General features: G+C 34.3%; 1 protein-coding gene across 15 annotated transcripts in view; it reads right to left on the bottom strand.

Annotated features, from left to right (window-relative positions):
* Positions 1-23,033, bottom strand: part of ERBIN (erbb2 interacting protein) — a 107,785-nt gene that overhangs the window by 6,512 nt on the left and 78,240 nt on the right. For 5 of the 15 annotated variants that reach the window (XM_030844458.3, XM_030844486.3, XM_060295825.2 and 2 more), the window contains 9 exons: positions 22,023-22,122; positions 18,646-18,767; positions 17,459-17,632; positions 16,449-16,634; positions 12,245-12,359; positions 10,363-10,546; positions 7,001-8,549; positions 2,854-2,997; positions 181-300 (listed from right to left, as the gene is read on the bottom strand). In XM_030844458.3, the coding sequence (XP_030700318.1) occupies positions 181-300; positions 2,854-2,997; positions 7,001-8,549; positions 10,363-10,546; positions 12,245-12,359; positions 16,449-16,634; positions 17,459-17,632; positions 18,646-18,767; positions 22,023-22,122 (2,694 nt within the window). The remainder of the gene's footprint in view (positions 1-180; positions 301-2,853; positions 2,998-7,000; positions 8,550-10,362; positions 10,547-12,244; positions 12,360-16,448; positions 16,635-17,458; positions 17,633-18,645; positions 18,768-22,022; positions 22,123-23,033) is intronic. The other 10 variants (XM_060295823.2, XM_060295824.2, XM_060295828.2 and 7 more) reach the window with 6 other exon arrangements.

Raw genomic sequence — 23,033 nt, 5'->3', positions numbered from 1 at the left:
AACAGCAGAGTGAAATTTCATTTCATATTTCTCAATTATTAAAAAAAAACCCTTACTAATCAAGAGGTGAAGGCCCTCAAAAAAGCATTTTCAGCGTTAAAGCATATATGATATTTCTTAGTTCAAAAGCTGTAAAACACAATAAGCTCACAGATACTACTTCATTCCCTGAGCACCTACTTTCATCAAGCTGTCTGGAAGAACATCTTTGTGACTAAGTGTAGCTGACGGGTAGTTCTGCTGTCCTGAAATGAATATATCATCTTGACAAGGATCTCCTGCACAGGATGTCTGGGGATGCTTCAAATGAGGGGGAAATAAAAAATAAACAAATAATGATCCTTAAGATGTGAAACCAAAATGATGATGACACTTGAGAGGAGATACTGCTAGACAATGGAAAGATGAAGAACCAAATCAAACATTACCATCATAACTACCATCGATATTAGCACCTTTATAATGGGTGTTAACTATATTTATTTATTTATTATTGTGGTAATCACTTTGTAATACATACATATATCAAACCATCATTACGTATACCTTGAACTAATATAATGTTATATATCAGTTATATTGCAATAAAACTGGAAAAAATATTAGTACCTTTAACAGTCTTTCAAAGTTACATGGCAAAATGTTTGTTCTTATAATGTGTGGAAAGTACATACGAACATATACTGTTAAGATATTCCTTTATAATACTTTTAGTTTTATTTACAGTAATACCTAGCTTTTAACACTTTGAGCAATAAATTTAGTTATTAATCCAAGTTATTACCCAAATTTTAAGAGAAACTAAAATATATGCACTCCTGTTGAGCACAGCAAAAAGTTTTTTGGTAAAAATATTAACTGCTGTTTTTTTTAACAGCACAGTATCACCCAGGATTTCCTTATTAATGATGAGCAATATCAATAAACATACAGTCTTATAAAACTTGCTTTAGCCTAATTGTATCATACTAATATTAGCTCAGTATTTTCAAAAGCACTGCTCTGATGAAATGCTTTTAAATTTTATTAGAGTTCATATTTTTATATATCAAATAACATCCTTACATTATAGTTTATTTCACTGATACCTTTAGAGAAAAAACAGACTCAATATGTCATTATCTCTGAATATTTCTTATAAATATGCTGGGAGGCAAGATGCTTATTTTTCATCTTAATTTAGTTCTAAACACACCTAGCTATATTTTAGAAAACTACAGAGACTGTGATAAATAGCAGTACTGTTACCTTCAAAACAGTGTATGGCTGGCAACACATATACGCAAACTATATCATCATGTTGAAAAATAATCTGAAATCCAGTTCATTATGATATGCCATAGGATACATGTAAATCTAAGGGTTTATAATTTAGTCTTAGGAACCATATCTGCAACAAAGCTATCATGTGCAGTTTGTTGCTAGTTCAAACCATGGCTTAGCATTTTTAGATGTAGTTTGATCTAATTTTGTTTATTTATACAATGAATACTTTATTACTTTATTTTCCTTTTCCGTTTTTGAGATGTGCTTTCAGAATGCATAATAATCAACTCAGCTCACAGCTTGAAGTTTAAACTCAAGCGTGAATGTACGACTATGTCTTTAAATGAACAAGTGCATTATGGATGAAAAAGTTAATAAACGCAACAGACTCAAAGACTCTGACTTGAATAAAAACAAGCAAATGATATTACTGTTCAAGAATTTGTAAAGAACAATTGTTCCACATGACTATAAAGATTATCCCTGAGTTAATAAAAGCCCCTGGTCTTTACCCCATGGCTTCAGCTGGAATGAGTGCCAGAAATGCAGGGCTTACTTGCCATCATCTCCTCTCTGTTTCAAACTGCTAAGTTACAAAACGATTGTTGCCACTATTATGTAACACAGAAACCAGGTGGTGGCAGGTGACAGAAGGCAAAGCAAGATGGGTAAGGCCCAGCCAGAACAAAGTGAATCGAGGATACTGCTCCTATCCTAGAACAGAGTTAAGCCAGGAGTATATTAAAAAGTAGTAGGAGATTGGGGGTGGTGGGGAAGGAGACACTCAGGAAAAAGCAAAGGACCCAGAAGCAGGGTCACTATGGAAATAAAATTATGGGGGAGAGAATGCAGCTTTACAACGGGAGAAAGGTCTTTTCAGGATGGAGGAAGAGGGGCAGAGGAAACATTTACTTAGAGGCCATGCTACCACCTCAAGTTGTCACGGAAAGAAAAATCTTAAAACAGCCGCACAGAGTTTTTCTGTTCTTTCTCCGTTTCTGTCATTCTTATCCCCTACCCTTAACTTTCATTAAAAGAATAAACCTTTCTTCTTCCCCACTAACGATTACGTGGGTAATAACGGATTTGGGTTTTGCCTTTTCACTGGTACTTAATGCAATTTCTCCAGGCTCACATTTAATCATATTCTGCAAATTATGATTAAACTTAGTTCCAAGTATTTATTTGCCAATCCTCAATCACTAAAGTGAAAATTATTCTTTCCCACAACCCCTCTTTGTATTACACATGGCATAGCCTTAAAACCTTGAGTTAGGGAAAGGAAGCTAATTTTAAGAGAAAGCACTGCGAAGAAAAATAATTTTTTAAAAAACCTCTTAGATTCCTATCGCTCACCCCTTTTTATATAAGAGCTGACTACATCCTTAGTTATGACCACAGAAACGTAAGAGATAAAAACTAAATCAGCTTTGCAGAGTTTTAGAACTAAGCCATGGAAGAACTGGGAGGTAAACAAGATATTTAACCCACAGCACAAATTTATTTTCTAGAATTGTTAAAACATCAAAATGTGGGGTTTCTTCCTCTTCTATGTACTAAAGGTACTGATCTACTACAGGTACTCACTCGAAAAATGTGCCCACCAGAATCTCTTCCGTCTGCAATACTCAAGGCAAGACTGCCTTGGCTGCCATGCAGATCCCTAGAGCTGCCATAGTGACAGTGGCTTACAGCAGTAAAATTGGAATTAAAGGACCTTGACAGCATGCTCTGAATAAAGAGGGGATAGATTTAACAGAGATTAGTGTAGCATGCAAAATTCACAAGACATGTTATGTACATAGACATATATACAAGTAACCCCAATACCACGCAGAAATATCAGGCAACACTGAATTTTCAGTGCCACTGAAAGAAATTGGCACTATTTACCATATATTTACATGAAAACATACATGTACACACATAATTATATGTAAACCCAACCATTCACATGTTTAAACACCAAAAAAGAAAGTGCAAACATACAGCTGCTTTTATAATGCGATTATTTCTTTTACTCCTAACATATTTTACTAGAAGGTTGTCGGAAGATAGGAATTGATGTTATACCCAGATATACCTGTATGTATATAGTTACACACAGAACACAAACTAGTTTCTTTATAAAGATAAACTTTACCAACATTCAGTTATTTCTAAGTCAAAATGGGTTTTTAGAGAGTCTGCTTCATTTTATAGAAATTAATTCTGTCTTATTAAGTAAATGGAGAGTTTAGACATACATAATACAGCACAAAATATATTTGCAAAAAAATATACCTGGCTCTTGGCTATTGCAATTTCTAATAAAAATTTTCTTCCACATTTAGGAAAATGTCTTAACATCAGAGAAAAGTTTAGCATACACACAGAGTTTTAGGATATAACATTTAAAAGGCTCCTACTGCTTTACAATTACCAGGAAAAAAATTTCAATAAATCTAGAAAATGCACATGTAAAACTTTTTTTCCCATTCAAATAGATAGGTATTAAAGATTATTATATTTTAGTAGTTAGTAGTGACTTTGCTGCTTAAACTTGAAGAACCCTTCAAGTTTCACTGATGGAATCCTTCCACGATTGAGTTTACTATAAATGCCTAACTGCCAATCCCAGAGCTGCCTGAGAAATGTACTTCAATAAAAGCACTGCCTGATTCTCATTGTTCCTGCTTGCTTATTCCCAGAGTTAACTACTGTTCTTTCACACGTGGATGCTTTTAGTCATGTCCCTAAACTTTAAGGGTCTGATGGTCAAACCGAGAGAAACCATATTTTGGGCATGACTTATTAGTAAGAAATGCACAAATCCACAAATACTTGTTATGACACTTACAAGCATTTATATATATATGTTATGACATATATAATAAGCATTTCTGTATTACTCTTAGAAAATACAGATTTTCTCCAGATTATGAAGTTGATCTCTAATACCAAGAAACATTAACATGACATTCCAGAATGAAAAGAATCTGTAAAATTACAATGTACACATTTAGTTATTTGGTGGATTCTGAAGTAAAGACTAAAGAAAAAGCTGAATTTAACAGACCAGGCCTGTACTTTCCCAAACCATCTCACAAAGAATAAGAATTTGGCAGAGGCAGTTCAGAGGTTCCCCAAACACCTCATTAGAATGTAAAAATAAATTATACACATAACCACATACACAGAGAAACATTTCAGCAACACACCCTCATGTGTTACACACAGTTTTAACGTGTCAACTAGAGTGGTCTGATTGACCCTTTTTAATAATATGTTGATCTTGGAACAAAGCCTTTGCTGTCATCTTTGAACATACATGAGGTTTTTGTAAATATTTCACTGATTAAAAAGGCTAAAGTTTGGAATAGGTCTGACTTTGAATTCAGGCTTGTACAGAGACAGCCACATAAAACTGCACTCTGTCACAACACATCAACACATTGTGCAAAGCTCAATTAAGTGCTGGGCAAACGTCCTGGGCACTGTTTTTCACTACATGCTAATAGCTGTATAATAGCAAGTGAACATGGAAATCATCATGCTTTGTTAATCATATTCTGGTTGAGTGCTTATCAGTTTTTAATATAATAAGGAATATTGGCAAATGCTGATATATTAGAAATAATTTTAATTTTGAAATAAATTTTTATTCCTTTTCAATCTCTGTTGATTAGTTTAATTAAATAAGTCTTGAGATTTCTGAGGTGGGATTTATTTTATACATTTGTGTTCCAGGTACAGTTTGCTGCAGCGGTTGGGAAGGAGGGGTTACTACTACAAGGTTAAAAAAAACCAAGTAAGCTTCAATAACTTATTTCTTTGTGTGTTACTACTAAACTCCTCAGCTGGGCAAAGTAGCAACTCTTCCTCTAGAGGTACGGCAGGCATTGTGAAATCCCCTGAGGAAAATTTTCAAATGTCTACCACACCATCAGAATTATGTTTAAGGGAGAGAGGAGGAGATGCAGAGGAGCAAATAGAGATCTTCCATCACAGTCTAAATCTTGTTGCCCTGTGCCCTCAAACGGCTTTTCCTAATTTCACTGAATTGATTCTCACCTATAAATTACCAGTAAGCACAACAGGGAAACTACTGTCATGCATTCTCTAAGCAATCATACGGTAAATTCTAAACATGAGGTTTAGAATTTAGAGAGATACAGTGAACAATGAGATGGCTGCTACTTGCTTCCTATTTACTAAAGTCCAGGTGTGTCTGTGTCAGACAGGAAAGTAGTGGAGAATAGCCATCTGAGATGCCAACTAAAAATATAATGATAACCAAACTCATCTCTTCCTCCAAACCTGCTATTCCTCTTCAATATCCAGTTAACAGCAGTCCCAAAAAACAGTTATTCAACGTACCAATCTCAAGCTTAATCCCTTTTCCTCAATGAATGATTACAGGAATATTCCCATCAGAAGTAAACTCTTATAATCTATTTCAGAATTGCCTCTTGAATTTGTTCCTTTGCCTCAATTCCACTGATATATTTTTCATTCCATTTATTTTCTGGACCATTAGACAGCCTCATAACTCAATCAATTTGACTACAGCCTCTTCTTCCTCAAATCCAGTTCCACACTATCACCAGAAATTTATTTATAAAAGTTATGTTACCCTTTGCTTAAGAATTTTCCAAATTCCATAGATAAGGCACACAAATTTAAAGAGCCTCAACAGTATGTAGAGAATTACAGCCGAAACAAAATGGAGAGCTGACAACAAAGTCGCCTAATGCTATAGATGCTCAGCTATTTAAAGCTAAGAACAGAATTAAAAAGAGCTAACAATTACAGACACAGGTTCAATGTGAATTGACATAAGGTATTAATCACATTTTAGACACTGATTTCTGAAAAACTTAAAGAATTTTAAAAAATAATGATTGAGGTTGTATACGCTCAGCTGTTTTTAAAAATATCTTATATCAATAAACAAAGTTAAAACAATCCTTGGGTAAAATCCACTGAGAGATATGAAGCTAAATCTTGAAGAACGAATATGCCTTATATACTTGGGCCATGGAACTGCCCCAAAGTATCAGTCTTAAGCATAATTAAAAAAAATTTTATCTCCTGTCAAAAAAGGAATATCTATACATAAGGTTATAAACTGAACATGAGCTTATTTCCAAACTACATTACACTACACTAGAGCCACAGACACCTGAGTTCAAATAGGTCAGAAATGCAATTCAGGAAAGTCAAGAGTAAATGCCATGCCAGAAGCCATCTGAGTCAGTGACAGTGTTAGTCATACAACATGAACTGGGGAAAAAAATCTTAGGTGAAAGATATACATTTACAATACATTTCTTGTTATTCTGTTAACTATATGGTAAATTGATATTTCTGTAAACATATTTACATAATTAATTATTAATAGAGAGCAGGAAGCCAGAAAATAAGAGGTAAACATGTATATATGTGTATTATTTGTAGTATGACACAATCTAAACAAGATACACAGCTAAATATATAAAATGAAGGTAAGCCCATTAGAAAACACTAAGGAGTAAGAGAAGGGAAAGAAGTTTATATTGACATCCCAACTGTTTTGAGACTGGCTAAGTCTAAACTTGGACCTCTAATCTCACTACCAAAGAAAAACTTCTAGAATATAGGTATATATTCAATAATTCAGAGTATCTTGGTTCATCAACAAAGACTGCCAAATATTTTAAAGGAAAATTAGTGAATTCATAAATAGGAGATTGAAAAATTCATGTTTAATTACCTTTTCTAACTTTTTGGCCTCAATGTGTCGTAGTACTTGTTCTCGCCAATCGTGAGGAACTTTACTTTTTCCTGGAGGATCTAATAATGAATGTTCAGAACCAACCCTTGCATTTGGTCTTTTTGAAGGACTAGTTCGTGAATAATTGAAATCACTAACTGACATAGTTCTCTCTGGTATTTCACTAACAGAGGGTCGAGCACTCTGAGGCCTTGATGCATTTGGACCATCAATGCTGTACGTTCGTGCAGAAAGAGGTCTCTGTGATCCTGACATTATTGGAGGAGTTCTTCCCACTGAATGTAACTCTCTGTATGATAAATAATCTCCTTCAGGAACTTGGGCCCGCCTCGTGGGACCTGGCTCACCAAGATTTACAGAGGCTGTAGAGGACACACTACTCTGTCGCTGAATCGTAGTTCGCGATGCTCCAGGAATGAGTCGGTCATTTGGTGAGATGGCCCACATTTCCCCATGTCTTCCTGGACCAAGTCTCTGATGTAAATGGTATCCAGTATTAGCTCGAACATTGTTATGATTAGAGAAATTCATATTGGCAGAATGTTTAGCATAACTGTGATTTTCTGTACTCTCTGATCTAGGAAAGCGCTGCAGAGGAAAATTGACATGGTCTACTTGGGGATTTTGTTTGGAGTGCCACAAAGTGTCCTTGACTGTAGCACTGCTACTGTACTGGATATTATACTGTGGAGGACCATATATTTGAGGCGTGGACTGTGGGCCACTTGTTGTGGGGCCTCTTATTATATTTGGTTCTTCAGGATTATAATTTGAATGAAACTTGAAAACTGCCTTTGTACCTGCTATTAAATCAGAAGATGAAGAAGAACCAGTAAATACTTGCAATGGTTGATCATACAAAAGCGTAGCTGACTTGCTCCTGACTATGTTTTTTCCATCAATAGTAGATGTTACTTTAACTGTTGCACTTGGCTGCTGAGGTCCATTATCACTAAGTATGTCATAGATTTTTAGCCCGCCAGTCTCCATATTAGTTATGCTATGAGATTTCACAACAGATCCAATTGGCCCACTTCTCTGAGGGGAGAGATCTTCAGTGCTTTTGGAAAGACCTGCATCAACAGAAGAACTGGTGTCATGTGGTTCAGTCCTCCTAGGAGACTGTGGAGTTCCCTCAGAACGTCCATTTACCTTATTTATGCATTCAAGAGTAGGATACTTGTTTCCATTATCCAAGTGCTCAGCCTCTCCTTTAGCATTATTGCTTAAAAAGCCTGTTTCAAGCACTGTGTCCTCCGTCTTTGATCTTTCCACTATCTCTGGTTGAAATGTATCATTAGTTACAAGTTTATTAAGATTCATATTGATATGGTCTAATTTGTGAGATTCATTAGATGTGGCTGTTGAGTCAACACCTTTTTCAATAAGAACTAATTGCTCTTCAATATTCAAATCATATTCAGGTAAGTTAAAATCTTTTTTATCAGGAACCTCGGTTTTTTCCTCTGTTGAATGATTTAAAATATCTCCATTTTGTAAAAGGCTGTTAAAATTTTCATCTTCTTGCCTAAAACAAAGAAAATTTTATCACAAACATCATAAAGCCCAGTTTTCTTAGTAATGGGGAACATTAACAACTAATTAATTAATGTGTAGGTACATAAAGATAAGAGCATTGATGGGAGTTACAGATAAAAGGCCTTTATCATCAAGCATGTAATTTAAAAATATTATTGTAACAGTCAAATAATATAGATTTATATTAAATGGAGACAAGGTAAAGCATACTAATTAAAATTCATAGATAAGATTAATTTTCATCAATATCATCACTCTATCACAATAGTTTAATAGAGCTAAACAATGAAGAAAAATGTAATTATGTAATGAAATAATTCTCTTCTACTTCTGCATCTTTTCATGACTGTGTTAAAACATGAAATGCTTGAAAGATGGGCACATACATGGAGGAAAGGCAAGTTGAATAGTTAAGTAAAAAGCACACAATATTTATACAAATGGTTCTGAAACCTCACATTATTGATCAGTTAATCATATTAACTAAGTAGGTATTATTAGATTCAAATATATATAAGGAAATTATACAAAAAACTAAACAATCACTCAAAGATCTACAAAATATGAAGAAAGATCAAAAGAGAAACTAAATCTAATCATTTTTCTGTGACTACACTGTATTTGGCAAATATTTATAAAATGTACCATTCCAAAATTATAGAAGATATTTTATTTCTATTTGGTGATATGAAAACATATCTGTGTCCTCTTTGTAAATATTCAAGTTACGTTTCAACAAATTCTTTAATACTGATCTTCCCATTAGGTAACAAAAAATATTACTAGAAATACAACAAAAAAGGTGTGGCTATATCCCTTTCTTAGCCTTTATTTCATTACAAAAAACATGACTTAGACTAAACTACTTCCCAACAATATCAGTAAAATTTTACTATTTGACAAATTAATCATTATCTTAACCTCTAAGAGGTTTTAAAATTAATATTTTACCATACTGATCTTAGCCTCAAATTCAGAGGATAGATATAAATGATTAATCATAACTACAACTACATAATAGTTAAGCTCAATTTGAGACATAAAATTCATCTTTCTTTTAAAGCAATGCAAATCAATGCATAGAAAAATTTGACTTAAATATGCCTGGAATTTAAGAACTATTTAACTCTAAAAATTAGTTAACAATATCCATACAATAAGCTTTAGATTCAGTAGTAACCCAAATCTTTCTATTAAGCACTCTAGCTGATACAATAACATGAAAGTAAAATGATATAGTCTCACTTTGATAACAAAACTTCTTGAGAACCCTAGTAGTAAATTTGTTTTAAGATTCACCCAAATTCAAGCCTGTAGGAAGTAAATCTTGTTTCAGTGAGTTTGACCTACAAATTTAACTCTAAACCAAAAATACAGCACTAATCAGAAATATCTGATTGACCCCTTTAATGATAACCCCCAAAGTGACTCTGCATTTCTAACTCTAAAAATACCCCTTTTAATTTGAATTATTCCGAACAGGCTCTTTATGTTGTAATACCTAGAAATATTATAAAACTGTTCAACCTTTTAATGAAGAGAATTAGAATATATTTTAAATCTTTAGAATTAGAATTAGAATATATTTTAAATCTTTTCCCATTTAAAAGACTGATTTAAAATGGAAATGTATAAAAGCTAAATAATTAGTAGTAAAGTGGGGAAGAAACCATATACACTGCCTGAACCATTTCTATAATATTAATTTGTAAAATCTTTTATGTTTTAATAATATATATTTCTTTGCCTTACCACTTCTATTTATTGTACAAATAAATTATTTTGTTAAGATGTTCACAAACCTGATTTTGGAATTAATACCAATATGAGTTTGTTTCACTGGAGAGCAGAGTGAGGTATCTTGACTACTATCAGTATTAAGAGAAACTGAATCAGACATCCGAGATGGAGAAGAACAGTTGCTGTTATTCTGATTGCTATTGTGTGTAACTTCATCTGATAAAGAATCTGTATCCTTTGTATCATCTGAAACAAAAAAAACCTTAAGCTATTGATAAAGCCAAGAAGAATTTCCAGTGATGACATATGGCATTTATATTGTCCTGGTTCAATATATAAGGTAAAGAATTATATGGTTAAGAAGATAACCAGAGGCTCACCTCTGAAAACTCAGTCCTAATACATAAAAAGATTAAAGAATTTAGAAATAGTGATACCTTCAATTAGTTTGTTTTTAGTAATACCTGTAATTTTTTAAAAAAATATGACCAATGTTAGTTACCCAGAATTTGATTTAGTTTAAACTACTGACAAGATGATATCACACAATGTTTAAGGCCATCAATTAGTTTTAGTGAATATGCTTTTCCACACATCTTTAAACAGTCATAATAGTAAGAAATACATAGTACAGTTCATAACCTTGGTAAACTTTTCTGGGGTAGAAATTATTTCATACATGTATGGAATTGTTTTCATCTATTCTGATAATAAAAATGAGCAGCACAATCAACCAAAAAACAAACACCAAATAAATTCAGAAATTTTCACAAGGTCAGTTTTCCACTTTTTAAAATCATTTCAAAGAATTGTATATGAATAGTGAACTCTCAATATGTGAGATGGATTTGTAACAACTATATAAACAGAAATAGATTGTTGTAAATATCTTTACAACCCTAAAGGCTGTTTTTAACTAACTCAATTCTAGCCAAATCATAGAAATAGTACATACAGACATGTAGTCATAGGTGATTATATGAATTTTTTGCTGTTCCAAATATCTCAGTTCAAGTAGTCTGGATTGTGTTTACAGTTGAAAACAGTAGCACATGGGGCTCTGTAACTTCAACTTTAAGGTATTTGGGTTTTGGATTCTGAATTTTTAAAATACTGTTAAACTATATGGCACTTAAGTTCTCTCCTAGACATATTCTTCTTCTTCTACCTCCTTATCATGGGGCAATTGTGACAATTAGATAATAACATGTATACTATTTAGCACAGTAATTAACAATTAGTAACAAATATCAGTACCATTATTATTATGAAACCCCAAGCTATCCTCCAAAGGGCCACCCTGATAGTAAGTTTCATTAATGCCATAAAGGTAAAGGCTGGATAAACCTCTAGTGGAGATAATGTAAAGATGTTCAGACATTTGGTGGAGAGGAGTGAGGGAAGGATAAAAGGATAGAGACTCTTCAAGTTCTCTTTCCTTTCCAAGAGTCTGAGATTCCATGTCAGGTGGGGGTGGGGGTGGGGATGTTAAAAAGAAGTACTGGGAGAGATAAAGTAACAAGCAGCATCTGTTATACATCAGGTACTATGCTAGGTCTGAGGGCACTAATCCGATATATTTCAGAGTCACAAAACCCTTCATTAGCCTTATTGTATGTCTAATATATACACACACAAAACTAAGGAGCGCAAAGATCATACAGCAAATAAGTGGTAGAGATGGAATCATAATCTAGGCTTATTTGCCTATAAAATCTATGACATGTAAGTAAACTTGCACAAATGAGGGAAGAGAAAAGATCCATCAAGATTTTTCTTTAAAAACGAGAGGTAAGGAATAGACCTTTTAGAAAGGCATGTTTTAAAAATTGTTTCTAAGAAGTGTTTTAAATAACATAATGACATTTAGTGAAATTTATTTGAAAAAATGTATAAACTTATTCAGCCCATTTCTATTCTTAGTGCTTTCCTTTAACACCTAACCTTTTTTGTTATTACTAAGTGCTACCACTTTGGGCTGGTTAATAGAGGTTTCAATTAATGGTGGTCGCATCTCTGCCATTTTCATCTCTTCATCAGAAGAAAGTTCTTCAGATTCCTAATTTAAAGAAAAAAGAGAGAAAATATTTACAAAAATCAATTTTGGTTTCTTTAAATATTAAGTCATAAGAACTTCAGAGAAACGAATACTTAGAACAGGTAAAAAAAACCTTTGTAAGGTAATAGTGAATAAAACTAGTATATGACTTAAATTTTTCAAGACATGGCTGTAAACCTATGGAAATTATTAACAGTACACCAAAGTGCCTAAGGTATAATTTTCTGTGCAGTCCTTAATCCAACTGTATTAATGATTGGTATGTACCTGGTAATATGTCAAGTGCCAGAGAAACAAAAATGAGTAAATAAAACACAATCCCTGCCATCGAAAAACTCAAGTTTAGTGAAGGTACTCTAATAAAAAGTCTATTCCTAACCCTCAAATTTATTCCCTCAAGTATCACTGGGTTCCAATGGTAGACTGTCCCAGACTATCTACCATTGAGTGCTGTTAGCACACAAAAAAGACCTTGTCATCAACAAATATTAATAGAAAAATTTTAACACTGTATATAGTGTATATAAAATCAGATCTACTACAGGTTAAATTATTCCTAGTTAATATGATAAAAATAAATAAAAGCTCTTAAAAGGGTGTTCTATTAAAAATACTAAGATTTCTAGGTGCTTTAAGAGTGCCATAATAAGACATGGACTGGAGTCAGAAAACTGTTTCAGTAAGAAGGCCAGAGAGTAAATATTTTACACTTTGAAAGCCATACAGTCTCTTGTTTCAACCAACCAATTCTGCTGCTGTGGCACAAGAGTAGCCACAGGCAATATGTAAACAAACTACCATGGCTGTGTGCCAGTAAAACTAAATTTTATCTAATTTTTCACATTTCACGAAATACTTTCTCTTTTGAATTTTATTCAACCATTCAATAATGTAAAAGCTGTTCTTAGCTTGCAAGCCACACAAAAAGAGGCAGTGGGCTGGATTTGGGCCATATCCAGTGGGCTGGATTTGCCAACCCTGTTGCAAACTGCACTACAACAGATTTAGACTGCTAAGTAGATTAGGGAGAGAATGTAAATTGGATTTAGTCTTGAAGGGTGAGTTAAGAGGGAAATGACATTCTGAGTAGGGGAAAGCATGGAAGTAAGAAAAGGTATGCCAAGTCAGCTCCATGCAGCTGGAACTTAAGATAAGTGGCAGGAGACAGAAAAGGCAGACTGGAACGGATAGTAAAAGGTTATGCTCTGAGTATGAACTCAATTAAGTATGTATTGGTCATTACTGAAAGTTGACAAGCCAGGAACTCACAAGATCAGATTCTTTTAAAATAGTAACTCTGGTATTAAAGATGTATGAAAAGAAAAAGAGACTGGCAGAAAGGAAACTAGCTATACTGATAGTCCTGAAGAAAAAAAGACTACATCTGTCCTGCAATGGCAGTGATGGATAGTAAAGAAAAAAAGAATTTGACAGAAATTTTGCAATTAACAGGACTTGATTGATAGAATGAATGCGAAGAATGAGATAAAAGGACAAGGAGGTCTGTCTCAATCTTTGACATCTGCAGCATTCAAACTGCTGACCAGGCCTTCTCCTTCATGAAATTATATTACACCTGGGCTTCTGGGAACTGTAGTCTCCTAAATCTCCTCCCACCTTTCTGTTTCCTTTGCTCATCTCAATTAATCTTCCTGCAGTTAGCTCATATTCTTTCCTTTCTTACTCTTTCTCCCTGGATATTGCATTTTCTCCAATGATTACGTTTAATGTAGATAATTCTGCTAATAAGTCTTCAGTGGCTCCCTGAAGACTACAGTGTAGATCATCGAGTCCAAACTTCTTAGCAGAGGTATTAAGGGCTTCAGAATCAGGATCCAACCTACCTTACTAATTTTATTCATATACTATAACCCCTGACATATTCAGTCAGATGGAACATGCTCTTTTCTACATTTTCTAAATACCATGCTTTTGCTCTCATTATTCCTTCCATTTCATTCAATTCTCCTATTTCTGCTAATTGAAACACTTCAAAATACAGGTTAAATGCTTCCTTCACTTAAAGCATCCACGGTTCTTCGTAGCCAGAAAATATCTCCTTTCTAAATTTCTGTAGCACTTAGTATCTCCAGCAGTGTATGAAGGGAATATAAAATGGTGTAATCACTTTTGGAAAACTGTCTGGCAGGTAAACATAAAGTTACCATACAATCTAGCAATTCTACTCTGAGGTATATACCCAAGAGAAAAGAAAATATATATCCACACAAAAACTTGTATACAAAGATTCAAAGAAGCCTTATTCATTATAGCCAAAACGTGGAAATAACCCAAATGTTCACAATGGATGATTACAATGAAATATTATTCAGATATTAAAAAATGCATGAAGTACTGATTCATGCTACAACATGAATAGTCTTGACATTATGTTAAGTGAAAGAAACAGTTACAAAGACCACATATCAGATGATTACAGTTATATGAAACGCCAAGGACAGCCAAATCTAGAGATGCAGATAAAGTATATTACTAGTTGTCTAAAACTTGGGGGGATGGAGAAGTTATAGGGAGACAACTAAGAAGTACCGGCTTTCTCTTGGGGTAATGACAATGTTCTAAAAGTGACTGTGGTGAGGGCTGCACAACTTTTAGTAAACTGAAAAACCACTGAACTGCACCCTTTATTTAAATGAGTGAATTGTATAATATATGAGTCATATCTCAATAAAGCTGTTTTTTAAAAAAAAAGTTACAGTTTTTATTGATCCACGGGAAGAATCTCTTTAAAAAAAGTCTCAGGGGCTTCCCTGGTGGCACAGTGGTTGAGAGTCCGCCTGCCGATGCAGGGGACACGGGTTCGTGCCCCGGTCCGGGAAGATCCCACATGCCGCGGAGCGGCTGGGCCCGTGAGCCATGGCCGCTGAGCCTGTGCGTCCGGAGCCTGTGCTCCGCAACGGGAGAGGCCACAACAGTGAGAGGCCTGCGTACCGCAAAAAAAAAAAAAAAAAAAGTCTCAGATATTCAAGAAAAAAATTACTTCATAAGCAATGATACATGCCTAAAGAAGTCAAATAATTGAAGTACACCTACAGCAACTTTTCATTTTTTTTTAACATCTTTATTGGAGTATAATTAACAATGGTGTGTTAGTTTCTGCTGTATAACAAAGTGAATCAGTTATACATATACATATGTCCCCATATTTCTTCCCTCTTGCATCTCCCTTCCTCGCACCCTCCCTATCCCACCCCTCTACGTGGTCACAAAGCAGCGAGCTGATCTCCCTGTGCTATGCGGCTACTTCCCACTAGCTATCTATTTTATGTTTGGTAGTGTATATATGTCCATGCCACTCTCTCACTTTGTCACAGCTTATCCTTCCCCCTCCCCGTGTCCTCAAGTCCATTCTCTATGTCTGTGTCTTTATTCCTGTCCTGCCCCTAGCTTCTTCAGAAGCAATTTTTTTTTTTTTTAGATTCCATATATATGTGTTAGCATACGATATTTGTTTTTCTCTTTCTGACTTACTTCACTCTGTATGACAGACTCTAGGTCCATCCACCTCACTACAAATAACTCAGTTTTGTTTCTTTTTATGGCTGAGTAATATTCCATTGTATATATGTAACCTTTTCATTTTTAAGTTACAGAAATAAAAGCAATTGCCGTTATGAATTTTACAGAATTAGAACAACACTGCCACAATCTGATTTACATAGTAGGGACTTCCCTGGTGGTCCAGTGGGTTAGACTCCGCACTCCCAATGCAGGAGGCCCAGGTTCAATCCTTCCTCAGGGAACTAGATCCCACCTGCATGCCGCAACTAAGAAGGAGTCCGCATGCCAAAACTAAAGATCTTGCATGCCACAACTAAGACCTGGCACAACCAAAATAAATAAATATTTTTTAAAAAGACATAATTTACATAGTAAAAATTTTATATCCACTGTACTCCAATTTTTAAAGTGATAAATTAATGGTATAGAAAATATTATGAGATTTCTCAATGGCAAATGCAATAGCATATTTTCTGCTACCAGTATCAGGTTTCTCCTATCTTTAGTTAGCAACAATATTAAATTCTTACCATTTATCACTACTCCAGAATAATCATAAAGCCATACCTCAAAAACATCATCATGATTAACAATATGCTTCAAGTTCTCAGAGGCTTTCATATTTGCAGTCACTGGCGGATTCCCAGGACTGACCTCAGCTTCAGGTTCACTGGTCTTCGGTATAGAGTTTCCTATCATATACTTTTCTCTTTCATCAGCTTTGCTTCTTACTGGAGTAATACTTTCTGAAGTCTAAGTAAAAGAAAAGATAAAGAATTCACATTCTTTATATCTATTCTTGTATTAAAGTTCAGATGAAATTTTAACAGTAATTTAGTATCTTCCTATTCTGGATAAACTGAAGAAACTTTAAACATGGAAATCTGTAGGACTCACAGATAAAATGCTCATTTGGGGAACAGGTGGTCCCAAAGGTCCACGAGCCACATTAAACTTTACAATTTAGCTGAGGCTACATTTCATCCTAGAAGTTGCAACGCTGGTATTTATGAGTGAGTCACTTAGCTCAGCATGCTCAAAATCAGGATGGCTAGATATTTTCCTGCTCATTGTGGAATATATAGTAACTCTAGTGACTTCTGTTTCTGTGATACAATGGCAGGGGGGAGGGGGGGTGTCAATTAAAGAACACACAATTTAGGGATTAGTGTAGGTTTCAGGAACATCCCGAGGAAATGCCAATGGTCTGTCATAGCAATTACATTTAAAATTAAAACTGGGTAGAGTGAATCAATATTACCAGGGGAAAAAGTATTTCTATAAGAATGAATTTTCTGACATTTGTTATCTTATTCTTTGTTCAGGCAATGATTTTTCAAAGGCTATGCTGACACTCCCCTGCCCATATGGACAGTCTGTAACCACACTGAAGTGGTAATAATAGCAATTAGGGAGTTTGCTCACTATTAAAGCTTTTAGTTCAGATATTTGAGAACACTGCCCTAAGTTTGGAAGTACATTTTCTTGTAAACAAAAAGGATCATTATATCATTTATCATTTAAAAATTTTAAAGAACCTGAAACAGGTTTTGGTCAATGCTTTTGAATTTTCTAACCTTTACACCCACATCATTATTTATAACTTGCTGATCTTCATGTGGTTTCAAATCTTTTCCAGAGTCTTCATTAGTCTCTTCATCTTTTAATCTATGTACAATGGTTTGAACAGTTTTAACCATATTCTTAAGCTCATCTGGGTATGGTGTTGGATATCTCTTTAAATTTCCCTCCTAGAGAAATAAAATAAGCACAATTTAAAATACAGATAAATATTTCTTTTTTTAAACATTTTTATTGGAGTATAGTTGATTTACAATGTTGTGTTAGTTTCAGGTGTACAGCAAAGTGAATCAGTTATACATACACATATACCCACTCTTTTTTAGATTCCTCTTTTCCCATATAGGCCATTACAGAGTACTGACTAGAGTTTCCTGTGCTATATAGTAAGTCCTTATTAGTTATCTACAGATAAATATTTCTAATGTCAATCTCAAAATTTAATCTATAATGCATCTTAATTACATTGCTCATAGGGGTAACTGTGAAGACAGATGATAGGCCTTTGAAAGCATTTTAGACTCAATAAAAGTATGGTTTTATCGATAATCGAAAACTTCACATTTACAGATTTCAATGTTTTAAAAGCTTTTTTTTTAGTAGACTTAAATATATTCCATTTGGAGATATATGGTGTGGATATTGCCAACACCACCTCTTGGCTTTGAAACAGATATACGTTTTCCAGCTAGATGTTTATGCAAACATACATAAAATTCCTAGATTATTATGACTTATGTGCTGGGAACCACACACTTCTAAGGTTAATCTAATTATCATTTTCTGGGATTCAGTTAGTTTTATTATATAAGGGGAAAAAATTACATCCATAAGTAACTAGGAAATGTGTATTTGCTACTTCTATCACTGCAACACAGTCTAACAAAGAAACAAAATGTTCATATCAAAGAGTTCTTTATCCCTATAATATATATAAATAAATCACTAAAGAAAGGAAAGGGGGAAATAATAACCTGTTTTTCTCTTATATTTATACACACTATGAAATTTGGCTTTTAATTGCATAATTTTATATTGTTCTCGAATACTTTCACATGATAAATGTATTGGATTAATAAAATTTCAAGTGCCTTGAGGGTAAAATAGCACAGATTAGCTATATAGTACCCAATAAATATCAGCAGACCTGTTCAAAATTTGAAGGAAAAAAGAATAGACTCACTCTAGGAGGTGCTTCCCTTTCATCTTTGTCTTCATCACATTCAAATGCCACTTGAGCCCGCTGTTTTCTCTGTTCCTCCCACAATGAAGGATTAAAACTTTCATTATCTGATATGAACATAACTAGAGAAAAACAAACAAAACCCCACTGTATTTTACTATAATTATGAAAAACTATTACTTGCTCATAATTTTCTTTATGAGGTATGTTCATTAAGATAAATCAAGACCAGTCAATGTCAGCAGCTATAAATGCTACACTAACAACTAGGCTGTGTTTCCAACATTTCTTCACAATATCAATGACATATCTTTTCTTCCTTAAAGCTGATTTGTCTTGTTTTGTTACCAGAAGGATTCCTGAAGAGAATATAACAATTAAGACACTATAGATATGTGATTGTGTGCAGTTCCCTACAAAAAGTAACATGGTAATATATAAATTATTTCATCCAGGTTCTGGCATTCAGAAACCTTCCTAATTCCAACATTGTTCATTATGTACTGGGGGAGGGGTGTTAAGTCAGAAAGAGGGAAATATTTTGGTAAAAAATGACTACCCCGATGGCATGTAAGTACATCTTTGCATGAAACATTATATATAGCTTTACTACGTAAACAGAGTAATTACAAGATATTCTCTATCAAAACTAAGGAAAATTGAAAATTTAACATAAACTCAATACTTACATATCTTGCTATCTGATATTAATATTAAAGATGTGACAACTGTCACATCTTTTTGCTTATTAGGCAACTAAAAAAAGCTTAAAAATTAATCCACCTATTATATATCACCTTATAGAAGTTTGTGTAGTACAAAATAAAACCACAACTTATTTTCTGCCCATGAGAAGAAAACAACAAAAGGGATTAAAAGCACCTAAAATTAGTTAATATAAAAACTGAAATTCCTGGAATACCCAAATATGGTCAGTTTGATTATTTATGCAAAACTAGCCATAATTATCATTTATTTTTAGCCCTTATTTTGGGCTTCTTAACCTTCTTTAATCTCATATCCAAAGTAAGAATGCCATGAAACCAAATACTAACAACAGGAATAAAGCTTTGAGATGCACCTTTTTCTTTGTTTTCATTACTTGACTCAAAACTTTAATTGCTTTGTGTTGTTGCTTAATATTAAATGAATTAGAGTGTTTGCTCTTGTTTGTTTGTCCAACGTGGTTCAAACTCCTGGGAAACCCTATTGACATACTTTTTGTGGTATACTTGGAAAGGCAAGCAGAGTCAACAGTTTCCAACAAAGTCTATTTCCAGGATCGAGAAGATTTCTCCTCCCACCTCAGGCTTTTTTGTTACCAGAAGGATTCCTGAAGAGAATCTAACAATTAAAACACTATAGATATGTGATTTTGTGCAGTTCCCTCAATTCCCTACAAAAAGTAACATGGTAATATATAAATTATTTCATTCAAGGTTTGGCATTCGGAAATAATCTTCCAAATACCAATACTGTTCATTATGTACTGGGGGTGGGGATGGGGGTTAAGACTCCACCAGCCTAGCCCAGAAATCTCTAAGAGTTTTAGATTACATCAAAGCAATTTTACACCAGAATTTTTTCAGAATCCCAAAGGAAACTTTTACCATGCCTCTCACTCCTGTCAACTTCTGGTCACCTACACTTTCTACCCTTTAGTGTAAATCTCACATCTTTTGCGATTCAGGGCATCAGGTAGTAACATCACTTTTTCTGCATTTCAGATGCCACTAGATCTGATCACACTGGCATATTCATTGAGGACTCTAGTATTTGCCTAAAGTGTTTCTCTCTACCTACGACCTGCCAAAATCCTGAATGATGAAAATGTGCGATGAACCCACCTCAACCCTATAATTTCAAAATTCCTCGATGCCCTCAATTCCAATGTCCATCTGCATTTCACCCATGTGATTCACAATCACGGTAATACTCAAGACCTTAGCTTCTGTAATACTTTTCCACCTCCCTGACCACTACACTTGTCCTTCTAAATCATTCACTTCCTTATTATTGCTGGTAAACATCAAGTTCCTTAACCTCATTTCTTTTTCTTCCTGTAAAAGCACTCTAGGTTTTATTTCCTTCTCTATTCACCTTAGATTTCATGATATATTATTTGCACCATTCTCACCTTTCTTGCCCCCTTTTCATACCTATGCAATAAGTCTGTAACGTGGTACTTCAATCACCTACCTTCTTTGCCCTGGAATTTAACCAGAGAAAAATGACATAACCTTGTTGCTTAGAACCACTGCAAATTTATGGTATTCCCTCTTCCTTGCTCCATCTTCAATGCTGCTCAGGAATTCTATTTATTCTAAGTCAGTCTGCTCTGCCACTCCAAATCACTACCACTTCCCTCAAATGCCCTTCCCCCAGTCTTTAGAGGCAATTTTCTCTTTGACTTCACTGAGAAAATAAATGCAATGAAAACTCTCAGACTGATATTGCTCCCTGATACCTTGTTTCCCTCAGTTATAAATTTATTGTTAGGTGGATCCATACTTCGCCTTTTTCCTGTTTAAGACTGATTCTTCTAACTAGGCTCAAGATACCATGCCTTTCTTTCAAATTTATTCATCATTATCCCCTTCTTACATCATAAGCTTCTTGAAAGCAAGGATTTAAGATCTTAAATACTCAGATCTGAGACTTCCCTGGCAGTCCAGTGGTTAAGACTCCACGCTCCCAATGCAGGGGGCGCAGGTTTGATCCCTGGTTGGGGAGCTAAGATCCCACATGCCATGTGGCACGGCTAAGAACAACAACAAAGACCAAAAACTTAGATCTAACACAATGCCTAGCACATAGGTGGTAATAAAAATGGAATGAACTAAATGTGAAGCATCTACTCTCGAAGTATTAAAAAATTCCGCCTCAAGGACATTGTTTTCTGACTCATCTATTTCTTAGAGACACTGTGATAAAGGAAAAAGCTTTTCTTGCAGTTGAAAGGAAATTCACCTGCCTGACCATACCAAATGTAGTTTCTGATTCAGTATTATAAGTATACTACTTACAGTGCTCTCCTTATAATACCCATAGTGAAATACTTTAAAAAACACATGAACTCTAAAAGGACTCAGAATATTATAAACTTATACTTTCCTGTTGAAGCCTCTCCCACACTAAAATGCATCTAACAAAATCAAAGGAGTCATTTAAGGAAACATATGGTATACACATACTTCTAAATTCAACTATCTATAATGCTGAGATATTGCCTTTTTCCCATTTTCAGAGAACTTCATTAACCAATTCTCCAAATTTTCTTCAAATTAGTAAAAGTCTTTGAGACTTAAAATTCACTTTACACCTTTGCTGTAATTTGTATTTATTTTTTAAAAGAAAAGAGATTCTTAAATTCCTACCATCCTCAGTCCTTGGCTGCTGAGGGAACATGTAGTTAGTAAGCACCATTTTCTGGGTCTCTGAATCAGTCTCTTTTTGAAGAGGTATCAGGGGTTTGGACTAGGGAAAGAAAATAAATGTTTAGTTTTCAATAATCCTAACGCAAATACATATCCAGCAATACCTCTGAATAAGCACTCACCAGTTTTTCTATAAAGTATCAATGTGTAGGTTACCCCCAAAAATGTTTTTAACATACATAATAAAACTTTAAGATTTGAAACAATATACAAATCTAAAAAATAAAATTTAGCTTTTAATACAAAGCAAACTCATACTGTATTGCAATTATCACTGATCACCAATACAGTTTTAAAAGTTCTCATATATTAAGTACATCCAGAGTCCAATAATTACTTATCATAGTGATTTTAATAACGCCAAAAACTAAGCCTTTCCATTTTATATTATTTTGCCCCTTCTAGTATTCCCCTTTGGGAAGATGCTTTTGTAGAAATGATTTAGAAGGTTTAGTCTAGTTATCTGCAGGTTTATTTTAGCTGAAAACAGAGTACTTAAACACTAAGTTGTAACCTCTTTTCTGCCCTGTGTCTCCTTTCTCCATTAAAGATACAAGTTACTAAGTGGCAGAACTAGAAAACCCAATTATTTTGGACCTCATTTTTCCTTACGACTCTTTTCCTAACTGGTTATTGTTTTCAATTTACTTCTTAATATAACTCATACTTTTTTGCCAGCCTACTGACCTAACATCCTACCAATCCAAGCCTCGGCTAACTCCAGACAAGCAGGACCTACCAAATCCTCCCCTCACCTGCCAACCTATCAATTAATTCTTTGGACTTACTCTTGTGAAAACCGTGCAGCTAGTTAATGCCATCCTATAATCTTACTCCCATTCAAACATTTTCTCTGTGCCCCTATCCTTCTTCTACAGTAGAGATACTGCCCTGCATCTCAAACATCTTCACTGAAAACTTTCCTTGACCTCCTCAGATAATGAAAATGGT

This window comes from Globicephala melas, chromosome 3 (genome assembly GCF_963455315.2).
Source record: "Globicephala melas chromosome 3, mGloMel1.2, whole genome shotgun sequence".
NCBI lineage: Eukaryota > Metazoa > Chordata > Mammalia > Artiodactyla > Delphinidae > Globicephala > Globicephala melas.
The sequence above is the reverse complement of the archived record's forward strand: the minus strand, read 5'-3'. Positions and strand labels throughout refer to the sequence as shown.